The sequence below is a fragment of the Desmodus rotundus genome, chromosome 2 (assembly GCF_022682495.2).
Source record: "Desmodus rotundus isolate HL8 chromosome 2, HLdesRot8A.1, whole genome shotgun sequence".
In the NCBI taxonomy this organism is placed as follows: Eukaryota; Metazoa; Chordata; class Mammalia; order Chiroptera; family Phyllostomidae; genus Desmodus; species Desmodus rotundus.
This window is the reverse complement of record NC_071388.1, coordinates 174,637,348-174,654,283: the sequence shown is the minus strand read 5'-3', so window position 1 is coordinate 174,654,283 and position 16,936 is coordinate 174,637,348. Positions and strand designations below refer to the sequence as shown.

At 42.0% G+C, this 16,936-nt stretch overlaps 1 protein-coding gene and 1 pseudogene across 1 annotated transcript; both read left to right on the top strand.

Annotated features, from left to right (window-relative positions):
- The first annotated feature begins 361 nt into the window (after positions 1–361).
- Positions 362–1,332, top strand: LOC112307644 (glyceraldehyde-3-phosphate dehydrogenase-like; annotated as a pseudogene).
- A 3,535-nt stretch (positions 1,333–4,867) lies between these two features.
- CAVIN2 (caveolae associated protein 2) lies at positions 4,868–16,659 on the top strand. Its single transcript, XM_024564040.4, has 2 exons — positions 4,868–5,652; positions 15,573–16,659. Exons 1-2 carry the CDS (start codon positions 5,170–5,172, stop codon positions 16,362–16,364), a joined length of 1,275 nt encoding a protein of 424 aa, XP_024419808.2. The 5' UTR covers positions 4,868–5,169; the 3' UTR covers positions 16,365–16,659.
- Positions 16,660–16,936: the final 277 nt, after the last annotated feature.

Here is a 16,936-nt window from a genome sequence, read left to right as displayed (position 1 = left end):
CTCTCTTTTATTGCCTTTGCTTCCCCCTTGCATAAACTCTTGACGCCCTTAAGTTTGTGTCATAGTATATTCCTTAGTTACAGGCATCTTATACAGGACAGGATCCCATTCTATAGTTCCTCATAGTTCCTATGGTTATGAAGTTGTGCAATGAAGCAAATTACATGACAACATGACTATTCACTAATGAATTAATCATTTGTAAATATAAGTTCTAAAGGATAGACTTCAAATCCATAAAAATGATTACTCTGACAAGAGGTGAGAAGGAATAGAAAGAAAATGGTGAGGCTCTCTGGTCCTCCTGTTCCACAGACAGCCATGTCTTCCCGTGCAGTGCCAGCCGCAACCCTGAGACACGATGGTAAAGGTCGGAGTGAATGGATTTGTCTGTATTAGGTGCCTGGTCACCAGGGCTGCAAACCCTGACAAAGTGGATGTTGTCACCATCAATGACCCCTTCATTAACCTCAGCTGCATGGTCTACATGTTCCAGTGTGATTCTACCCATGGCAAGTTGAAAGGCACAGTCAAGGCTGAGAACAGGAAGCTTGTCACCAATGGAAAGTCCATCTCCATCTTCCAGGAGTGAGACCCCACTGACATCAAAAGGGGCGATACTGGTGCTGAATAGGTTTGGGAGTCCACTGGCGTCTTCACTACCTTGGAGAAGGCTGGGGTTCATGTGAAAGGGGGTCACTATCTCTACCCCTTCTGTGGATATCCCCATATTTGTGAAGGGTGTGAGCCATGACAAGGATGCCAACTCCCTGAAGATTGTCAGCAATGCCTCCTTCACCACCAACTGGCCAAGGTCATCTGTGACAACTTTGGTATCATGGAGGGACTCATGACCATAGTCCATGCCATCACTGCCACCCAGAAGACCATGAATGGTCCACCTGGGAATCTGTGGCAGGATGGCCAAGGGGCTTCCCAGAACATCATCCCTCCTTCTATTGGTGCTGCCAAGGCTGTGGGTGAGGTCATCCCTGAGTTGAATGGGACTCTCAATGGCGTGACCTCCCATGTCCCCACCCCCAATGCGTTGGCTATGGATCTGACTTGCCCCCTGGACAAAGCTGCCAAATACAATGACATCAAGAAGGTAGTGAAGCAGGAATCAGGGGGGCCCTTCAAAGGCATCATGGGCTATACTGAGGACCAGATTGCCTCCTGGTATTTTAACAGTGACACTACTTCACCTTAAATGCTGGGGCTGGAATTGCCCTCAGTAACCACTTTGTCAAATTTACTTCCTGGTATAACAATGAATTTGGCTACAGCAACAAGGTGGTGGAACTTATGGCCCACATGGCCTCCAAGGACTGAGAGCCCCCTGGACAACCAGCCCCAGGGAGAAGAGAGGCCCTCAGCTTCTGGAAAGCCCTTGCCCCAAACCAGTCCCCAACACACTGAGAATCTCCACAGTTCCTATCCCAGGCCCCCTGAAGAAGGGAAGGGGTTTAGAGAACACTACCTTGTCATGCACCATCAACAAATTTCACTGTACCCAGCAGAAAGGAGAGAGAGAAAGTGAGGGAGGGAGGGAGGGAGGAAGGAGGGAAGGAAGGAAGGAAGGTAGGAAGGAAGGAAGGAAGGAAGGAAGGAAGGAAGGAAGGAAGGTAGGAAGGAAGGAAGGAAGGAAGGAAGGAAGGAAGGAAGGAAGGAAGGAAGGAAAATGGTGATTGAAAAAGGACTTTAGCTTTATCTGTAGTAGTGTTTTGAAAGAAAAATGTATTTATGTTGAGATAGATTATTTTCAAAAATGGCTATGACAATCTCCTGCATGCTGCTTACCCTTTATCATGGGACTTGGCTGTTCCTCCCATAAAAAAGGTTGGGGTCTATTTCCTGTCCCCTTGAATCTGAGCTTGGCCTGTGACCTGCTTGGAACAACTGAATGTGGTAGAAATGACAAGAGGAGAGTTCCAACCTTACAAAATCCTGCAGCTTTTGCTTTCACTGCCTAGTCTCCCTGAGGCACAATGTAGAGAAGTTTGGCTTCCGTACTAGAGAGATCAGAAGGAGAGTCCCTGGAGGCTGAAAGACCAAGAGGCGACAAATCCCACATTCTAGTGCTACCAGCTAAAGAGCCAGCCATGTGTTTAAGACCACCTCGGATTCCATTACAGCTGAGCGAGCATGTCCATGCCAGGTGAGCCCAGCCTAGCCAATCACACAAACATGAGTAAATAAAACTCACGATTGTTGTTGTTTTCAACCTTGGAATTTCAGGCTGGTTTGTTACACAGCAATAGATAACTGTTTATGAGACGCTACTTACGTTACCCAAAATTAATTTTTAAAAATAAATAAGCCCACTTGCAAATCTGTCTTCCTGTTTAACAATTAGCCTGTCTCTTTTTCCCACCTCAACCCCATGTCTTTAAGGTTTCTATTCATCTAAAGGATTATACGATATCTAATGATGCAATGCAAAAATCAGTGCAAATCAATGCAAAATCAGGGCACAGTGATTATAATGTAAAACTGCAAATCTCTCAGAGTACATAAGAAATCATATCACCTTCATCAAGCTGATGAAGTTAATGTTAGAAAAGCCCTTGAATCATGGGCAACTCCTCTGACAAATGAGAATCTGCAGCTGGAATAGTTAACATTTCCAGAAGAAAAAATCCACCCAGATGATGGCACAGTAACTGCTTCAAAAGGGAATGATTTGAATGTCAAAATTTAAGAGAGGCTCTTGAGAAACTGATGAAGCCTTCAAATATTTTTGCAATAATGACCCTTTTTATGATTTGCCCACAGAAGTCAAATGTAAAAGGATATTGTACCATGATACCATATAATTTTGTTAGAAAATTATGCTTCTCAGTCAGCACTTGATTCATCCTTTGTTCTAATATTTAACATATCATTGACCACCTAGAATTGTTAAATGTAAGGTAAATGAATTTTAACAATTTTCTTACATTTTTAATAATAAATTTCCAAACAAATCTTTTCACTTCTTTTGTTCCTACTTTTAAAATTTAAAAAATTCACATTAAGTGGGTTTGGTGGGGGGGGTACCAAATACCTGAGAAAATCATTGGTGGCCACTGTAAATACCTTTCATTCATCTGCCTAACCAGCAGGTATACTCACTGAGGGCAGGGGCAGGGTCTTAGATCATGCTGTATTAGTATCTTCTGAATAGTTCATCGTAGAACTGAGTGGACAGTGGAAATGCACAAATTCAATCAATGTGACAACAAATGACCCACAGATTGATTGGCTTACGTGTAGATTTTGCCACTGAAGAATGGCGCTTTTCCATTATCAACCCCTGATCCAATATGAGCTGGCATTTGTGCTTCTCAAAATTGTTCATAGAAGGCCTCTTACAAACTTCCTGTTGAAAGCACTTTCGAAGGCTGAATACATTTAAAACCAATTCAAGCATGTAAGTCGTTTTAGGAAATAAGCCCCACATCCCAAGGGCTCAGCTTAGGAGGGCCACATTTGAGAACAGGTGTGCCACTTCACTGAACAAGAATTTGGAAATGTCAAACATTAGAAGTACTTCAGAAACTCCAGCTCAACCTTCCTAACAGTCACACTTCTGGGCACGTGTCAATAAATGCCTTGCAGAGATGGGCATTTGAGAAAATCTCTCAGCAGGGATTAAAAATTAGTTAAAACAGATAAGCATAAGTGCTTAAAAAGACCAGACTTTATTTACTGGGGAGAAGGGGTTTCCTCTTTCAATTTTACTTCTCAAAAGAAACTATATATTTTTATAGGTACAGAAGCCATTGGTTTATTAAATTTTACGTGTTCACACATTTGAAATGGTATACTGTGCAGACTCATACTTCTATTTATTAAGCTCTGGCGTGGTTTTCAGATAGCGTGGCCCATAATGGAGGACATGTGTTCTAGTTGTGATGCGCATTTACTTTTCCAAAGTTGCCCTTTTAAATATGATTCTTCAACTTTTCTTTTATCTTTTTTATCATTTTTTATTAACGTTCAAATATAGTTGTCTCCATTTTCCCACCACCACTTTCCCCCACCCCACCCACCCCTACCTCCCACCCTCAGTCCTCCCCCCTTTTGGCTTTGTCCATGGATCCTTCATGCATGTTCACTGACGGCCCTTTACCTTCTTTCTCCCATTATTTCCTTCATACCTCCCCTCTGGTTACTGTCAGTTTGTTCTTATTTCAATGTCTCTGGTTATATTTTGCTTGTAATTTATTTTGTTGATTAGGTTCCACTTATAGGTGAGATCATATGGTATTTGCCTTTCACCCCCTGGCTTACTTCACTTAGCATAATGCTCTCTAGTTCCATCTGTGCTGTCAAGAAGGGTAGGAGCTCCTTCTAGGAAACTATATATTTTTTAAGTGGTCATTTAAAAATTTTCCATCTATTACAAGATAACAATCCATAACAACATTACATGTTTTAACATCCCTGAAGTTCAGTCTCTTTTGGTTTATCTTGTATCCCCATTGAAAGGGTAATTGTGGTTGTTTACTTTGTCATTATCAGGCTTACTTCCATTCCTTCAAAAATTAAAAACTAACAAGACAAGCTTGTCTTCAAGCACCCTTTAAACTTGGCCCCTCCCAGTGGGACACCAGGCCGTTCTGCAGCTCATCAGTCAGTTCTAGGGCAAATGCAAACAATACTTTCCTTTAGAATAAGTTGTATTCAGGAAAGAGGATGGGGGAACAGGCGTTTTGTTGCATCTGTAGCATAGCAGCCAGAAAAGTTTACAAGCTTTAGCCAATTGGAGGCCGTGGAACTGGGCCAAGTTAGCATGTTTTTCTCCGCCCCTAGATGAAACATGATTGAAATATGGCATTGAGCTTATTTTAAAAAGGGAAGAGGAATAGGAAAGAAAAGCTAAACCTGCAGGAAAGTGCCCTGTGGCCTGTGCCAGGGAGAACGCATTTAGGAAGTGTGTGCATACTTCTGAACCCTGAGTGGTTCTCAGTTCTGTAACCTTCACCTCCCACTGGGTGGAGTAGGGCTTTAAAAGCAGCTGGAATGCAGTTCCCCAGATCAGAGTAGCCAGTTGTTGCCTGTCTGAACCCCTGCCAGTCCTGGAGAGCGGTGCTCTGAGCTCAAAGCAGCCTGCCTTGCTCTGCACCCCTCAACGCCGTCCTTCTCACGGGAGCAAGGAGAGCACAGGTTCCCACCTGTTCAGCCATGGAGGAGGACGCTGCCCAAGCTGAAAAGTTCCAGCACCCGGGTTCTGACGTGCGGCAGGAGAAGCCGGCCAGCCACAGCCCGGTACCCTCCTCCACGCCCAGCCCCAGTCTGAACCTGGGGAGCACGGACGAGGCCATCCGAGACAACTCGCAGGTGAACGCCGTCACGGTGCTCACGCTCCTAGACAAGCTGGTGAAGATGATGGATGCCGTGCAGGAGAATCAGCACAAAATGGAGCAGCGACAGATCAGCCTGGAGGGTTCGGTAAAGGGCATCCAGAACGATCTCACCAAGCTCTCCAAGTACCAGGCCTCCACCAGTAACACAGTGAGCAAGCTGCTGGACAAGTCCCGCAAGGTCAGCGCTCACACACGGGCGGTCAAGGAGCGCTTGGAGAGGCAGTGCGCACAGGTGAAGCGGCTGGAGAGCAACCACGCCCAGCTCCTCAGACGCAACCATTTCAAAGTGCTCATCTTCCAGGTGAGTGCCCCCTACTCCTCCTGCCACCCAACTGGGAGGAGGACTCCTCAACATTCATGATCTCAGTTGGCCTGGCTCTCACAACCCCTTGTACATCTGTCCTGCCTGTTAGGGATCAAACACACAGACATTGTCCCTGTCTACTTTCAGCAGGCGAAGGTGAAACCTGCACACACGGGTGGGAACTTCCCAGGTCACTGTAGCCTAAACTCAAAGTCCATGTCCTAGAGGTTAGTAGGCTGGGGTCATTTGTCAGGGAGCACCTGGATGTACTCCGTCCGGGTGCAGAAGGTGAGCAGGTGCACAGCACCCTAGTCAAATCTGTTTGTCTCTGTGCTTTATGAACTTGGGGCTCTGACTGCAGCTGTTAGCTGGACGGGGCAAATTAATTCAGTGGCTGTTTGTTAACTCTTTGTGCAAATGAGGTCATCATGTGAGGGTTTTGTTTGTTTCTTTTCTTGTTTTTTAAATCAAAACGTTTAACTCATAGCCATTTTAAGTATCCCTTTGTCCAAAGATTAACAATGTTTCGGGGATGAACCAAGTATTGAAGACCGATTCCATTAGAGTTGAACTAGCCTCTTCTTTTTAAGACTCTTTTGGCCAAAGCAATATTGTTGAGGTCTTTTCTAGCAAATGATGCATTAAAAAGATAGAGCATAACTCTTTACAAACACACTAGAGATGTTTCTCATTGCTCAGAGGGACCACAACTGCAAAGTAAAATAAAAGCAGTGTTATCAGTTATATTTTCAAAGGCTGGTCTTGACTATTTTCTGCTTCAAGTGGTTGCCTTAGAATAAAAAGGCCGCTTAATTTTTTTAATGCATCAATGATGCAATTAACATACCAAGAGGCTATCTGGGGACAGGGAGATTGCAGGGGGGCTGTTGTTCCACCAAGGGTGGGCATTTGTGAATCCAAAGGCAGCCCTGCCTAATGCTGGAAGCCCTTCCGCCCAGTGGAACCCCGCCAGCACAGAGCCCAGGAAGCAATTGCTATCCGTCCCTGCCCCAGGGCTGTCTTGTTGTGACCATGTGAATAGGAGAGGATTTCAGAGCCTTGGAGGAGAGAGGCTATAACCTACTGTTTGATTGTGAAAGGCACACAAGAAGAGCCTTCATCTCCCAAGAGGGATTTAGAAATTGGGATTTAAACCAAGGGAGCCTTCTTTCTCTAAATGAATCTGCTCTGCCAAGTTAGAACCTAAGCCTCCTTCCCCCTTAAAAGGAAAGACTCATCTGGCTGCTTTTTTGTCCTCCCCAAATTGCACTTGACTGTTGTGAAGCCTCAGGCAGCTGATGTCCTCCTATACCTTACAGGCTTTTTGCAGCCTGGAAGTTTTTTAGTTTTTGATGCAAATGGAATAGCTTTTCATGTACCAGATGAACTGAAGAGATAGAGTAACTGCACTTTTCTTAAACCATATAATATTAGCCTAAAAGATATTAGAAATCTTAGCTCTCAAGGCATTTCTAAATTAAATACTGATCTCCAAACAAAACTAAACATGTACAGACCTGTTTAAATCTGTCATCAAAGGAAATTTCCCTTCTTCCGGTATGAATCAAAGAGATTATCTCTGTCCTAGTCCTCAGTTCAGGAGGGGAAAAAACCAAGTATTTATCTAGTACAGGAAAATCGCATTTCTCTGAATCAGTTTTTGTTTTGATTTGCTACGGATGTTCTGTAGATGTTGGGGGGATGATGGAGAAGATATGTGACTAAAAATTCAAGAGAATTTTAAATCTGACATTTTAAAAAAGAATTGTTGGGGCTCTTAAAGACACACGCTGCTGCTGAAGCTCTGCCATGGTCTCCTGTTCTGTTGCATTGGATTGACAGGTATGAAATTGCAGCCAGAAATGGAAGAAATTCTCCTGATAGTGAGTGAAAGGTGAAACAGGGGTGCTCTAGACCAAGGGGGAAAGGAAACTATGAGAATCCAAGGCCATGCATTTAGGCTCCATTCTGGGTCTCTTAGTAGGCAGCCCCCAGGAACACTTATTTTTAAAAAGAGCGCTTTAGGAGGCAAGGAACTGGACCTTTCTTAAGCTATATAAGACCCCTTATTAGCCTAAAGGACATTAGAAATCTCAACTTTACAGTATTACATGATGATTATTTTGAAGAAACAAATGCAAGTGCAGTTCCTCAGTGGAACGGTTGCTCTTTCCCTTGATCTTTCCTAAAGCAAGGGTTTCCAGGGTAGTAATTACGCCAGTGGATAAAATAATAACTTGTGTTAGAGAGTGCTTTAGTACAGGACTTGAGAAGATACATTTTGTCATCAGACACTGGTTCAAACCCTAGTTTCACTGCTTGCCAGCAGTGAGCACATTTTATAGCCTCTCCAACAAGCTTCTGTTTCCTCATCTGTGCACTGAGAATATTAAAAAGAGCAAAAAAAAAACTTTAAAGCTTTTAATAAGCCTTGATTACTCTACTAAGTATTTTTCTGTGCATTACCTCAATTTACAGATGAGGATGTTGAGATGTTTGTATCTTGTCTAAAGTTATTTAGTAAGCAAGCAATGAAGCTATGGGTTCAACTCACATTTAATTGATTATCCAAAGTATGCATTCCTAAACATTAATGCTTCCCCCCTCATATCTCTCTCCTAGGGTGAGAGAGGTATTTCCTAGGAATACCGCATTTTGCCACGTATAATATGCACCCCATTTTGTGCACATTATGTGAGGGATTATTATACCCGTTATTCCACCCATGGAATGTAATCATTATACCCATGTATAATGCGCATCTTTATTTTTCCCTCAAAAATTTGGACAAAAAAGTGTTCATTCTACATGGCAAAATGTGGTAAATGAAATAACATATTTAAAATGGTTAGTGACTGGCATGGTGTAAGAACTCAAGGAATAGAAAGAAGCTCTTCCTGGGTATATTTGAAATGCATTTGCACTGAGGGGAGCCTACACTTTTGCTTAGTTAGATATATGCCTCTTGAGGAAAAACTCACCCCACCTTACCCAGGATCTTAAAACAGCTATGCTTATGATTTTTCATTTAGGACTTATTAAAACTTACACTCACACACTCCTACTCCCTACCATACATTGTGTGACACCTACCATGTTGAAATCAGATTCATGTCACCGGCAATCCATGAAAGCAAAGGACACCACCCAAAGACCCTTCCCTAAATAGACCCTTTTGGTAGCTGCACAGTCTTTCCCGCGCAGCGGAGGGCTGATGTTTCCTGGACCTTAAGAAGATGAGGAGGGAAGATCCTGTGCCAGGTACCACTGTACATCTTTAAGTTATTTTTGTCACTTTCAGTTCCCTTGAACATTATGCTAGTCTTTCCCATGCTAAATCCATTGGTTTTCTAGTCTAGGACAAAAAAATTAAAGTGAAAAATAAAAGAACTGAGTGAGGAAAGGAAATCTGTCGCCTGACTTGAGCGTATTTAGTACTTCAGTGTTTAGAAGACTACGTTCTAGTTTCTTAGGTTCAGCTACAGCCTCCAAAATCTACAGGTGCTGGATGGTTGGTTGGTTGAATCTAGACACTTACACATTTGCATTTTCTAAAATTCTGAACTTTGTTCTTAGTTCATCCTGTTTAAATCATGTCATTTATTTATTTAAATCTGCCAAATTTACATTGTTGTAGCTGTTAAGCCTCTCATGCCTTAGCAATTACTTCAAATTATAACCAGCAGTATCTAAAACTGGGGAAAATTCATTTCCCTTTAAGTAATAAACTAAATTGTCAAGTCCTTGTTAAACTTAGCAGCTTTTCTTTCTATATTTTTTTAAATAATAGCTTAAGATCAATGTTCAAATTCAAAATACTGTGACAGGAACTCAGTATAAATGGAATAAGATTCAGAGGGGTTACTGATCCAAAAGCAAATGCTAAAGAGTAATAAGGCTAATTCTTTGCCCATAAGTATGGCTATCTTTTTACTAAAACTAGAATTTGTATGGAAAGTCAGTGAATTTACAGTTCAGAGGAAATTTTCTCCGTTGATTGAAGAAACTAGAATTTCATAGGTACCTGACCCTGCCTGAGGGTGTGATAGCCACTTATATCCTCTTAAGGTTCTAGTAGTGATCATTTGAAAAAGCAGTTTGAGAATGATTTCAAATCCAGAAAAGAAAATGAGAGTACTCATGGACAGCTTACACTTTCATCCACATAAAATTGTGAAATTGGGTGAAAAGAGTAGAGGTTAGATACTTGCTGTGGGTACATTTGTGGAGAATCAATCCTTTAAATGTATTCAAATATTCATCTTTCGGGTTCCTTCTATGAGATCAGAATTTTAGAAACGTGTTAAAAGGGTACTTCAGACTACTTTTTAAAATTGATTTTTTTAAAGACTGTACTTTGTCCAATGCCACTGCTTTGAAAACTGCTCAATTAATTCAGACTTAGAAGAAGTGAGAACATAGGTAATTTTTTTAAAAAATACCTTTACATGACAGTTCACGATGTTTATATCACATTGATTAATGTTCCCATAGTAGGTTATTGGTTTCAACATGCTGTATATCCAGTGCCCTTTAGTTTATGAGATAAACAAAATACTAGTCCTTATTGTTATTATTTACACTTATTGAATGTCAGCATTCCCTTGGGCACTTTAAGTGAATAACTGATTATTGTTGGTGTTTCTTCAAAAGAATCATTACTTCCTGCTCAAATATTAAAAAACTAAATTCTCAGCTGCAGCCTTTCTAAGTAAATGTTACCCCTTCTGTTTTGTAATCTATTATTTGTTTGAATGGAATGAAAAACGTTCTCAAATGCAGCTCAGGATTCATAGTTTTGATTCTTGCATAAAACAAAACATGTTTGGCATTAGTATACTATGGGATTGCTTCTGTAATTTGTTAACTAGTTTTCATAGTATTTAGGTTAACATCACAGAATTGAATATTTTAGAGCTGGAAAGCACTTTAATAATCATTTAATTTAACCTCACTATATATCAAAGAGAAGAGGCCCTGAGAAACAAAGTGACTAGCAAGGTTTCATTTTATTAACAGTAGAAATTATGGAGTTGAATTGTGCAATGAGTAAAAACAAACACCATAATCCCACTAGGGCAAAGTTCATGCGTACTGGCTTTTATACATCAGCTTTTAAATAATTCAGTGTGATTTTGTTGTATGCATGTTTTTTGTTTGTTTTTTTTTTTTGGGGGGGGGGGTTGGTGTGTAACAAAGAACACCTAACCAGTGTGATCTTAAAAAAGAATTGAACCCTTGATAACACTGAAAAATAATGAAACTTTTAAATCCTCCAGAATGTGAAAGACTGCTCAGGGATTATAACTAATGCATTTTATTCTTATGACTTGCTGATTCCACCGACAGCTGCCTTAGGGGTGCAGTTCTAATCAATGGCTTTATCCACTTGGCAATCTATACCTCAGAAACACAAATCGGAGAAAGCCATCAATGTGTAAAAGAGACCCATAAATCAGAATGTCAGGTGGGCATAGTTCCATTTTAATAACTAGTATTTAGAGATTATTGGATAAAACATTTCATGAACACAAATTTATGGTCCTCATTCCCCTCCAAGAGGCCACCACATCCCTGTGGGAATATGACAGCCTTTGCTATTTTCTTCTAACAACAGGGATGATAAGTTAGTGACAGGAGAGCAAACTGCTGGCTTGTCTGCCTTATTCAAGCCTTAAATGAGTTACTGTGGGCTAGCCATAGAGTCTCCTTCTTTTCTAAAGAGTACATATCTATATATATGTATAACCATTTGCTTCTAGGAGCTCCAACCCAAAAAGTGTCCAGCATGGTGGCAAGTTTCTCTGTGTTTCTATCTATATATATGATACACCTGGAATTATTAGTTCATTAGCATTAATATAAACAGCAAACAAGCTGAAGTGCAGGGAAAATACCACTTCTCAAGAGTTGTTTCTGTTCCTTTTCTCTTACAAGTGTGTCATTCATATATGTTTGAAGAGTTCTGTTTAATTCTCCCTTCCTTTGAAAAATTCCTAAGGGTCCTTGGGAAAGGTCAGAACCAGGAGCAGCTGCATCAGTGGTGCCTGGGTATCTTTTTGAAAATAAATCTGCAGGGCAAATAGTCAGCTGCTGCTGGGGGCTTCTACTGGGTAAAACTACCCGAGAAACAATACAACCCACAAGGGATTTTTAAAGCCATGTTAAGGAGTCACAACCCCTAGCAGATACATGAGCAGCATAAGTAAGTGACAGAATTGAAGATGTGTATTTACCCTCCCTCCTGAAAAAGCCAACAATTTTGAAATCTTCAGAGAGAGCAGATTAGAAACATTATGACAGGAGGCGGAAGTGTAGCCTCACCGGTAGGTAGGTGAAATATCAAGTGTGTCTTTGAGGTGTGTGTGTCCTGAACAAAATGTGTGTGCAGGTAAGACTGGGCACCAGGGGGACTGCAATTACAGAGGATCCAGTTGAAGTTCAAGTTGAATTTCCAACATCATAACAGTTACTTCATAGTTGAATACCATGCATACATTTTACTAAAGAGATTTTGAAGAATGTCAGTATTTTTCTCCTTCTAAACAAACATTATGAAGAGATAAGGCGAACTTGAGCTTGGACATTACAAATTCCTGTGTTAAAAGGCAAAGGCTCACCTTCAGAGTGGATGCTATAGAAGGCACAAAATAAACACCATTCAGTAGACAGAACACACAATGCTGCTTGAGTAATTAAAATGACAGCAGATGCATAGCAGTTAGCCAAGAAGACATATCTCACTTGTTTCCAGTTGCATAAAGACACATCCAAATCATTCTGGATTATGTCTGTTCCTGCTGGGTTTATTTTCATAGTTGGCATCAAAGAGTACTTGTATAAATTTCCCTGGCATTGTACGAAAGAGTTCAATTGGGTTTCCCACAATTCCTTAACTGCCCTCATATACTCAGTGTGTATCTACCACAGATCACCACTGAATCACACTATCCCAAACTTTCCTCAGACCATCCTCAAAGGACACATAATAAGAGAGATAAGAATCTAAGACTCAACAGTGACTGTGCTTTTTTTAGTAATAAAATATACATTTTTAAAAAGTATTAAATTATTAGTTTAATTATTTTAGAAGTACAGTGAATGTGTCTACCTTTCGTTGAGGTTGAAGAAAGGAAAGTTATCAGGATAATCCTTTGATTACTCAGAGAGATTATACTATGCAAATATACATCTTCTCTTGTAACCAAGACTAATTTTTTTATAATTTTCCACCTGAATTTCTGCCTTCTTCATTGAGGGCTTTTCTTTAAAGATTTTATTTATTTATTTTTAGAGAGGGGAAAGGAGGGAGAGAAACATCAATGTGTGGTTACCTCTCAAACACCCTCATATGGGGACCTGGCCTGCAACCCAGGAATATGCCCTGACTTGGAATCGAACCAGCAACTCTTTGTTTTGCAGGCTGGCATTCAATCCACTGAGCCACACCATCCAGGGCCATGAGGGCTTTTAATAACATTTCACTGAGCTTTTGGTTTCTTTCTTTCCTGTAAGCAACTTCTGTCAAACCATCCCAACCCTCTGTCAAACCTGAGAAGTAATTTTGCTTCTGGATTATCAAAGCCCTAGCTAGTTCTGCAGCCTGCCCTTCTTACAGTCACACTCATCCTCTGAGAATAAAATCCTTCCTTAAAATGGAAACCATTGCACTCCTCATACCTTAGTTTCTCCTCATTTCCCAGGTGACAGCAACAGTCAGCAAACTTCCTTCTAGACACACAGCCAGGCCCACTCTTTTGCAGTCTTTAAGCCTAACCAATGGGGAGCAGTCTCCACTCCAGCTACCCTCAGGGCTGTCTTAGAAAGCCACCTTACCCAACATACTCACTCCACAAATAGCAACGGAGCTACCAGGAACTATTCTAGTCACTGGGGCATAACAGTGAACAAGAAACAAAAATTCCACCTTTATGGGGAGCACATGCCAATGAAAAAGGGGCTAGTTGAGATCTGAAACATGGGAAAGTTGCTCTCTGTAAAAGTCCATGTCATCAGTGACTTGTGGGAATCCCATCCCCCTTCGAATTATTAACTCTGTCTTGTATACAGTGTTCCTGATAATTTTGGGCATTCACAATGGGAAGGTGTGGAGAGAGCTTTTGGAAAATACAATCTGTGATTTCTTCGGTCTACCAAGGATTCCATTTAATCAGGTGTTCTGCTTCTTACATCTACCCGAGACTTGATCCTCTGTTTCCAACTGGTTTGTGGAAGGGCTCTGGTACGAGTGCATATGTGTTGGTAAGGGGGAGACACAGGGCTGTATCTTTTCTGAGAGTATCATAATTATATTACTCAGTGGTAACCGGGAGAGGGATTTTCAAGTTTCTCTATATCAAAACTTTGTTCATTTAGTCTTTGTAGCAAGAAGTTAAAAAAATATGCAGGCTCACTCTCAGAGAACATTTTCCACTATAACCCCAATTTTTCCATCAATCAAAATTACAAAATGAGAAGGGAAGTTCTTACTCTTAACATGAACTTTGCATGAAATTTAGATCCCAGATGGACTTTTAAATTCACTAAATCTAGTTATTTTTCAAACTGAAAGTTTACTGGGCGGTCCACAATACAATCAGGTAACATCACAGCTTTGGTTGAAGCCAGGGTGGTACAGGCTGTGGAGCCTGGCCCGCCTTGGCCTTCCTGCAAAACGTCTGGTGTCCGTGGAAGTGCAGTTTGAAAGCTGCTAATCTAGATCATATCATCTTGTTCATGTCTGCAGGAAACAGACCCACGGAGATTAAGTTATTTGCTAAAAGTCACACTGCCATTTAGCAGTACGGCAAGGACTGGGACTCAGGCTTCCTGTCACAGGTTCTTTCTACTGTGCCATTTCTTTCAATGACAATGTGAAAGCATCTTGCTGACTGTCTCTCATTTTCCCACATTCAAAGAAAAATATAAAAATCAAGGGATTTTTGTGCTGCGTGATCCAAGTCTGTCTAAATTCAAGTCTAAATTCAAATCTCCCCACTTAGCAACACTGGAGAACCATTTCCCTCGCACTCTGAGACACAGCAAGGGGCAGATCTTTGCCTGCGTGCCTAGAAGCTGGAGGAAGAGGTGTGCTGGAATAACGAGGTGGCGGGGGGAAGGTGGGGGATTACTGGGTTTCTCTCCTCACTCTTGAGTGTAAATGCAAGCTGATTTAGTCTTGCCCCAGGAAGCCCTGTTTAACAAGAGGCTTAATAAGCTGCACTTGGCATCATAATTCTCCTTTACTCCTCTAAAAACGGCCATAGTAAACCACCTTCCCTTATTAATGCCCACGAAGGATATACTAAACCACAAGGCTTTGTGCGTGGGTCCCCAATAAGGCTGGCCCTTGCTTCTCTTACTCTGAAATTTTGTCATCAGAAATATTAGTGTGCACTTTTGAACAGATACCAAGGTTGACCATATCTTTACTTCTGACTTCTGGTTGGGGAGGAAAGCTGATCAAGGCTTTGCACAGTATCTGACACTTGAGGACTTCCTGGTTTTCTCCCCTGCCCCCGTCTTTTATCTTCCAGCTTGACCTCCAGGCTCTTTTTCAGTGGGATATTGGCAGGAACAGAGCTGGATAGGAGAGAAGGTTCACAGTAACTTACTTTAGCTCCTTTATCTAGGCAGCTTCCCGGTCTATCCAAGCCACAGCCCACTTCCCCCTCTGCCTGTCACTGATAGAGCCCTTGCCAGAAACCCTCATAAACTTCTCCTTAGGGAGCCCTCAGCCTTATCAAGGCTGGGGGGAAAGCCGTGACCAATTTAGAATTAACTCTTCATGTTCTCGAAAACTGAAGCCACAAAATACTTGGTTTCTATCAAGCCCAAAACACATACAGTAATTACAGCTGTTCAGGAATTTCTGGAGTGTGTTATTAACATGAAATCTACCCTGTCCATCTCTTCAGGAAGAAAATGAGATCCCTGCTAGCGTGTTTGCGAAAGAGCCCGTTTGCAGCCCCGCGGAAGGGAAGGAGGAACTTGCTGATGAAAATAAGTCCCTGGAGGAAACCTTGCACACGGTGGACCTCTCATCGGATGATGAATTGCCCCACGATGGGGAGGCCCTGGAAGACAGTGCAGAGGAAAACGCTGAAGAAAGTAGAGCAGAGAAAATAAAAAGATCCGGCCTCCGGAAAGTGGATAGCCTCAAGAAAGCCTTCTCTCGCCAGAACATCGAGAAAAAGATGAACCAGCTGGGGACAAAGATTGTATCTGTAGAGAGGAGAGAGAAGATTAAGAAATCTCTCATTTCCAATCAGCAGAAAATATCCTCAGGGAAAAGCTCCCCCTTCAAGGTCTCGACTCTCACTTTCGGTAGAAAGAAAGTCCGAGAGGGGGAAAGCGCTGGAGAAAATGAAACCAAGTCCGAAGACATGCCTAGCAATGACCAGATGCCGAATGACCACGAGGAGAGCTCATTCACAGAAGATCTTTCCCAAACATCCCTCACCAATGTCCTGGTGGAAGGGAAGGGGGCCGAGGGGGATGCTGGGAGGGCAGCCTCGAGAGGGAGTAACTCTGGCATGGACAGCAACGTGGACTTGACTATTGTGGAAGACGAGGAAGAGCCAGTGGCCCTGGCACAGGCACGGCAGGTGCGCTATGAGGGAGGCTACGCGCTAACCTCCAAAGAGGCAGAGCAGTCAGACGAGGAGCCGGTGCAGCCACCTGTGCTCCAGGTGGACCAGACAGCCTAAGAGGCACAGCCTGCTGTGCCCAGCCTGTGCCTGCAGTTAGGTGGCGGACCAGAGCCTAGAGCAAGCTCCTGCACACCCCCAGCGCTATCCATCCCCACTGTGTTATTGTCCAGGCAGTAATCATTTGCGACCTAGCAGCAGCAGCAGCACACACGTGACCAAGGTTTACTAGGAAGGCAACGTGTCAAGGGCTCCACTTCTAATTTGCTATTAAGTTCTGTTTCTGTAGAATTTTTCCAAGAGTGCCCAGAAGAAGCAATGGAGCAGTTGAAAAACACTGATCTGTTTGGCTTAGTCAGAAAAACGAGAGTCTACTTAAGATACTAGTCATGAATGTGATTTATTTTTTGTCATTCCATAAGCTTGCTTAATAGTGTACCGATAATGTATTGAATTTCCACAGAACCCTGTGAATCTAATTGTTATTTTTCAAGTGTGTTATATGCAATATACAGGTGTATTTAAGCTAACGGTGTAACTACTGCCAATTTTAAAAAGAAAGTGTTTTTTTTTTTAAATGTAGAAGAGAAAGTTCAATTCACCATCTACCTAATAGAAATCACTGTTTTATT